Below are 7147 nucleotides of genomic sequence, written 5' to 3' on the forward strand. Positions count from 1 at the left end.
TAACAGTCTACACAAACAAAATTTAACAGCTCTGCCATTAGTCTGATCACATTCTTGTGTCAAAATGTGTGATGACTGAGGAAGTCACTTCCTGTGTACTGAACTGGTGGATGGCTCTCCAGTGTGTGTGGGTGTGCTGATATTTCATCAAGCCAGTTGACTAAGAGAATCTCTTTTCACAGAGAGTAGACTTTGCCCCAGTGTGAATGAGCTGGTATTTAAATCAGGCCAAATGGATCAACAAATCCCTTCCCAGAGACATTACAGGTGACTGGCTTCTCTCCAGTGTGTACACAGTGTGTCAACATGTGGGATAGTTGAGTGAATCCTTTCTCACACATTGACAGGTGAATGACTTCTTCCCAGTGTGAATGCCGTGATGTCTGCAGTGTTATGACGTGGCAGATGATGTGTGCCAGGCGGATCAAATCCACGAGGGAAACTTGATCACCCAGTCACAACTGTTTTGCAATTTGTATTTTATTTCGAGATGCGTGCCCTGAATTCAGAAGTAATAACACTACCACGACTTCAAAGGTTTTTAGAAAACTAAATTAACCATTTATTAACAAAAGAAAAGATTTCAAGTACATAGGTCTACAAATTACTACTATAATAACTCCTAAAACCCTAATTAATCTGGCTCCCAGTCACACCTCCGTCAAGGCAGCAGTAAAAACAAATAGATTTAAACAGACCTATGCAAAGCAACACAATACCCTGGATAAGAGAATTCAAAGTAAGTTTTCTCAGCTTCAGCTCCTGTAGACAGCAATTTGATGCAGAGGCTGAAGGCTTGTCACACTTGTTAGACCTTAGAATTCCTTCCCCCTGACACACAACCTCATCTTCTTTATACATGTTTCTCCCTTTTAATGCAAATTCCATTGTTCCCATATGTTTTTGCAACTTTACTTTTCTCATAAAATTAGTACTACTAAAGATTTATATTATCAGTAACCTTTGGGAAAAATAAACACACCGTTTGGTTTAGCTTCTTCTGGGTAAGTGTAACATCCTACCATCTCTCTGAAATTCACACTACCCTAATTTATCTAAAAATGCAAATTTTCCTCACATTCTAAAATTTCAGCCATGTTTACTTATTTAGTATTTCAAACGTAGCTTCTTTTTGATAACTCAGCCTCCGGACCAGCTGTCTCCAATTCAATTAAATCCCACATATAAACTAACGTACAGAAACTATCCAAATGCCATGTTTACAATAAATCACAATATTATGAGAATTATTATATTTTCATGACAGCAGATTGAATGAGTGAATCCTTTCCTGCACACAAAGCAGGGTGAATAATGTTCTTTCAGTATGAATGCATTGATATGTCAGCATTTCTGACAAATGAATCCCACACTGAGAAGGTGAACCGCCTTGCTCCATTGTGAATGTGCTGATTGTCAGCAGGTGGGTTGAACTAATGAATCCTTTTCCATACCCTGAGCAAGTGAACAGTTCCCACATGTAGAGAAAAGGAATAGCCTCATTCCTGTGTGAATCTCCTGGCATTTCAGTTGGAAGAAATGGTGGAGCTTTGCTTTAAGCTTGATTGAAACTCTTGCCATAGTCTGGGCACTCAAACACTCTTGCTCAGATGTGTCATCCGGTGCTTTTCCAGCCACTGTGCTGTCTTAACCCCTTTTTTCCACAGATTGAGCAGAGAAGAGGCTTCCCTGCTGCACCTACAGATGGCTGTTGTGCAGGCCCAGTTGGGTACAGGTTGTTGCCCAAGGCTTGGGACTACTGGATTCAAGCTTCCTGCTTGAAAACCTTCCATCTCCAACAGCCCTAAGCCTTGGCAATGGTCTCCGCTTTCTCCAGAGCTCCCAAGACCCTGGTCCACTCCTCCATCACCCCCTACACCTCAACTCCCTCCCACAGCACCTTCCCATGCAACCGCAGAAGGTGCAACACCTGCCCCTTTACTTTCCCCATCCTCACCGTCCAAGGGCCCAAACACTGCTTTCAAGTGAAGCAGTGCTTCACTTGCACTACCCTCAATTTAGTCTACTAGATTCGCTTCTCCCAATGTGGTCTCCTCTACATTGGAGAGACCAAATGTAGACTGGGCGACCGCTTTGCGGAACACCTTCGGTCTGTCTGCAAGCATGACCCAGACCTCCCTGTCACTTGCCATTTCAACACACCACTCTGCTCTCATGCCCAGATGTCTGTCCTTGGCCTGCTGCAATGTTCCAGTGAAGCTCAACGTAAACTGAAGGAACAGCACCTCATCTTCCGACTAGCGACTTTACAGCCTTCCAGACTTAATATTGAGTTCAACAATTTCAGATCATGAACTCTCTCCTCCAACCCCACCCCCTTTCCGATTCCCCTTTTTCCAATAATTTATCATTTTTTTTACAAATATATTTTTCTTTTCTACCTATTTTTAAATTTATTTCAATCTATTGTTTTATTTCCACCTTTTAGCCCATTTTGATCCCTTCGCCCCACCCCCACTAGATCCATCTGCCACTAGCTTGCTACCCTTAATGCCCCCATTAGCACATTCCTTAGATAATATCACTACCGTCAACACCCCTTTGTCCTTTTTTCAATGACATCTTTGGCAATCTATCCTTTGCCTTCACCTATCACTGGCCCCCTATCGAGCTCTACCTGTCCCACCCCCCACACCAGCTTATATTTCACCTCATTTCTACTTCCTTAGTTCTGATGAAGGGTCATACGAACTCGAAACGTCAACTGTCAGACCTGCTGAATTTTTACAGGTATTTTTGTTCTAGCGTTCCTAACTCCTCTTGTTGGCTTCACTGCAAAATGGAATGTACCTGTGCCTGGTTGTTGGGTTGCCCCTGTGATTGACAGCTAAATTGGAAGGGGAGGTTGGTGTGCTTGACACGTATACGCACTGGGGGGAGGGGCGCCTTGGTTGCTCGGTTACAGCATCCTGATGTTTAAAGATGGAGGCGAGCTGGCGGCTGCTCCTATTGGTGCTGGCGACGGTGGTGGGCGGGGCCGGCCAGGAGTGGGAGGTGGGACCTGGACCCGGGCAAAGAGGTAAGTTGACACCCCGGCTCCCGGTCCTAACGGGCCAAACCAAGCCCCAGTCTGGAGAAAGACTGTTCTCCCGGTCTTTCTCTGTGGGTCAGCCGGCTGCCTGAGGCCGGGGCCTGGATTCGGGCTGCGGGTGTAAGGGGGCCTGGGGAGTATTTACTAGCTGTATGCCGCCTGCTGTTTGTTGTATCTATGAGGAATGTGAGAGATTCCCTGTGTAAACACTGTGTTGGGACTAGATCCTCTTTTGTTCGAGGCTGATTTCCTGGGTGTAAATTTGTTCCCTTGGTTCTGTCACTGGGCGAATTTATCTGGGACCAGGTTAAAATCTAAAGCCATGGTGGGGTGAAATGGAGGCGGGGAGTGGGGGTCCTTTGTGGAACACACAACGCCGTGCTCACAAGGGTATGAGTTTCTCAAATTTGCTTTGATATTGATGAAGCCAATTGCTTTAAAGGACTGTTAAAGTAGTAAATTGTGGGAATTTATGTTCTGTCAGCCTCCAACAATTCAGGTTTTTTTTTACTAGAACTTATGGCTAAGGAACAACAAGTCTCCAAAAATTAAGAACCGATGGTAACAGGGATACAAAATTGGCTACGGAACAGAAGCAGAGAGTAGGCTGGAGCGAGGTGTACTGTGGTGCTCCCCCAGGGTCGGTATTAGGACCATTGGACTTTTTGAAATATTAATGAACTGGGCTTGGGTATGAAGGCATAATTTCAAAGTTTGTAGATAATACGGAATTCGGAAATGTGATAAACAATGATGGTGATAGTAACAGACATCAGCAGGACACAGACTGGTGAAATGGGCAGACTTATAATCGATTAAGTTTATCGCAAAGAAGTTTGAAGTGATATATTTTGGTAGAAAGAGTGGGAGAGGCAGTTTAAAGGTACAATTTGGGGAGGTCCTTAAAAATCCTTGAAGCTGTCAGGATAAATTGAACATGATATTAACAGAACAGCTAGGATCCTTGGCTTTGTTAATAGAGCAATAGAGTACAGGAGCAAGGAAGCTATACCAAATCTTTACAAAATACCAGTTACCCCTCAGCTGACCTATTCCATTCAATTCCGGAAACCACGTTTTAGGAAGGATGAAAGCAAAATACTGCGGATGCCGGAAATATGAAATAAAAACAGAAAATGGTGGAAAAACTCAGCAGGTCTGACAGCATCTGTGGAGAGAGAAGCAGTTAACGTTTCGAGTCCGTATGACCCTCCTTCATTTCTGAGTGTCATTCAGTAATTCCTTGTTGAGGGAATTAACGAGACCATTATTTGGTGCGAAAATAAATTCTAAATTTAGCACGGAATGATTAGAATCTCTGATAGGGACCAATGTAGAGCCAAAATCCATAAATTATCTTAATAGAAATAAGATAGTTGTTTGAAAAATGTTAAACAGTTCGAGGCTAGAACCGGACTGTGGGATTATACTGGTTACCTCGTGTGATGGACCAATGGCCTATTTGAGCTGTAATCACTATGAATGATAAAAACAGGAAATATATATAAATCTCATGGGTTCCAAATGGCTAACTATAGAAATGGGGAACTGCAGATAGAACAACCTTGGATTTAAAAATTGATTAAATCAAAAAGTTTGCTGGATGAAGCATCATATTTGAAAGGTTTGACAGATCATTGTCTTAAATATTCGGCAACTCTACATTGTTATTAAACACCATCTCTGCGGGCTGGATCTACGTTGGAGACTTGGATTCCAATTTGCTTCGGAGGATCTTGAGTTGTGATGCCTTGAGGTTTATGTCTGATTATCTGCGCCTCCTGTATTCCCAGGTGTTCCGGTTTTCCAGTGGAACGAGTGGGAGCCCTGGGTGTGTATGTGTGACATTGGCAAACAAGGCCGGATCCGTTACTTCGTGGTGTCTTCGGAGACGGCAAAAAGAAACGTGGACCTGGAAGAATTCTGGCAGGTCAAGCCGTGCGCCCTTGCCGACTGTAAGTTTTGCCAGACCACCGAGTGCCCAGTACCGGAGGTCGGCGAGACAGCGGCGTCGCGATTCGGCCGCCGGCCCCCTCGGCCCGCCGCCGGCTCCCTGCGAATTGCTGATACCAAGCCGGCTCAGGCAAATTCCTACGATAGCCTCCCAGTGATCGATGATGTTGGATAGGGCGTGTCTCCCTCCGCGCAACAGCTCCTGCTCGGGGAACGATCAGCTTTACATCTCTGATCATTTTAGAGAAATAAACTATATCAGAGAGTTTGCTTAAACTTTGTGTTTCAGTACCACCCCCACCCCAGATTCATGTTCCCTTTGATACTCGTCCACCATCCCTTGTCAATCTAGACAGAGAGCTTCCTGTGGAAGTAATCTCTGCAGCTGAAATGTTAGAACCCCAGTTTAGGTTGTTCCTATGTGTTACATATGGGCTATGTGTTACATATTACTGTAATACAGTAATACAGAGAAGTTACAGCACAGGGGCAAGCCATTTGGCCCAGCCTGTGCTGTACTTTCACCTCCACACTAGCACGTGGTTCTAATCATGTTTACTCACTTTGTTCCATATCCCTTCAAACCCTTGCCCTTCATCCACCTATTCGATCTAATCCTGAATGTTAAGTCAATTTCTGCCTCAGCCTTTCACCCTGGAAGTGAATTCCACAGCCTCACAACTCTCTGCGTGAATAGGTCTCTCTAGATCACTGTTCTAAATTTCTTACATTTCATCTTGTGCTTTTGGTTCCTCAGCTTGACCTTTCAATGACTGGAAACAGTCTGCTTCTACTTGTCCTTCCAGAATCTCATTCAGTGATATTGCCCCTAATTTGTGCCCTTTCAATGAGAAAACACTCATTTGTCAGGTCTGTCATTATTTTTGTATTTATTGCCGTTGTTACAAGCCAGTCCTCAAAGTGTGCTACATTATGAAACTTGTGTGAAGCAATGAATTCTGACTTGTTTTAACTGAGGCCCAATCAGCCTGTGTCCGCAGTTTCCAGATGAGTGGATGCAGGAGTGAGATGACTGAGAGTGCACCACAGTATGAAGATATAGATACAGAGAATGCTGAGTGTTGATGGATGAGTCATTGCTGCTGGATATGGGTCTGTGACACCAGGAAGACTACGGCACTGAGTTGGAGCAGCAGCAAGGAACAAAGCCTTCTATTTGTCCCACCACTGGACCTTGAGGAAAAATGAGAGGTTTTTTTTGATCAAATCGCTTGGTAACCAACTTGGATTAGCTCCTAAACCAACTGGTAGTTCCATGTATCTAACTCAAAGCCAATATCTTTATTTCAAACCAGTTCTGTTATTTTGAGGTTGAGTGTTCAACTTATCACTGAAATAAAAATTCTAAACTGGGCCAGAAATCAAACTTTTCATCTTATATGTTCATAGGCGCAGCAGAGAAGGAAGCCATTCAGTTCATGTTGCCTTTGCTGGTTCTTTGGCAGAGCTATCCAGTTAGGCCCACTTCCCTGCTCTTCCCCTGAGCCCAGTAATTTCTTTCCCCTTAAAATGTTTATCTAATTCCCTTTTGAAAATTAATTTTGAATCTGCATCTACCACCCTTTCAGATGGTGCATTCCAGATTGTAGCAACTGACTGTTTGTAGAAAATGTTTCCACGTGTTGCCCTCTGGTTACTGACCCATCTGCTTCTGGAAACAGTTTCTTTTTATTTATTCTTATCACAACCCTTCCTGATTTTGTACACCTCTACCAAATCTCTTAATCTTCCCTGCTTCAAGGAAAACGACCACAGTTTCTCCAAACTCTGCATAATTAAAGTCCCTCATCTGTGGTACCATTCTAGTACATCTCCTCTGCACCTCTTAAACCTTGGCATTCTTCTTAAAATGCAGTGCCTAGAATTGGCCACGATACTCCAACTGAGGCCCATCCAGTGATTTAACCCTCATTTTTGTACTCCATTTAAAAGCCTTCTCAACCTGTCTTGCCACCTTCAATGATTTGTGTACATACATCCCCAGGTCTCTCTCTTCCTGCAACCCCTTTAAAATTGTACCCGTTTATATTGCCTTTCCTCATTTTTCTACAAAAATGTATCAATTCACATTTCTCTGCATTGAAATTCACCAGTCTGCCTATGTCCTCATAGTTTTTGTTA

General features: G+C 43.6%; 1 protein-coding gene across 1 annotated transcript; it reads left to right on the forward strand.

Moving 5' to 3' along the window:
* The first annotated feature begins 2943 nt into the window (after positions 1–2943).
* LOC121288449 (thrombospondin type-1 domain-containing protein 8-like) lies at positions 2944–6379 on the forward strand. Its single transcript, XM_041206982.1, has 2 exons — positions 2944–3040; positions 4846–6379. The coding sequence occupies exons 1-2, from the start codon at positions 2944–2946 to the stop codon at positions 5178–5180; spliced, it is 432 nt and encodes a 143-aa protein (XP_041062916.1). The 3' UTR covers positions 5181–6379.
* The last annotated feature ends 768 nt before the right edge of the window (positions 6380–7147 follow it).

Source organism: Carcharodon carcharias, chromosome 15 (genome assembly GCF_017639515.1).
Source record: "Carcharodon carcharias isolate sCarCar2 chromosome 15, sCarCar2.pri, whole genome shotgun sequence".
NCBI classification, from domain to species: domain Eukaryota; kingdom Metazoa; phylum Chordata; class Chondrichthyes; order Lamniformes; family Lamnidae; genus Carcharodon; species Carcharodon carcharias.

Excerpts from the sequence above, each read along its gene's own strand:
- LOC121288449 (XM_041206982.1), top strand. The coding sequence starts at position 2,944 with ATGGAGGCGAGCTGGCGGCTGCTCCTATTGGTGCTGGCGACGGTGGTG. Across the intron at positions 3,041-4,845 it reads ACCTGGACCCGGGCAAAGAG|GTGTTCCGGTTTTCCAGTGG; the intron begins GTAAGTTGACAC and ends CTGTATTCCCAG.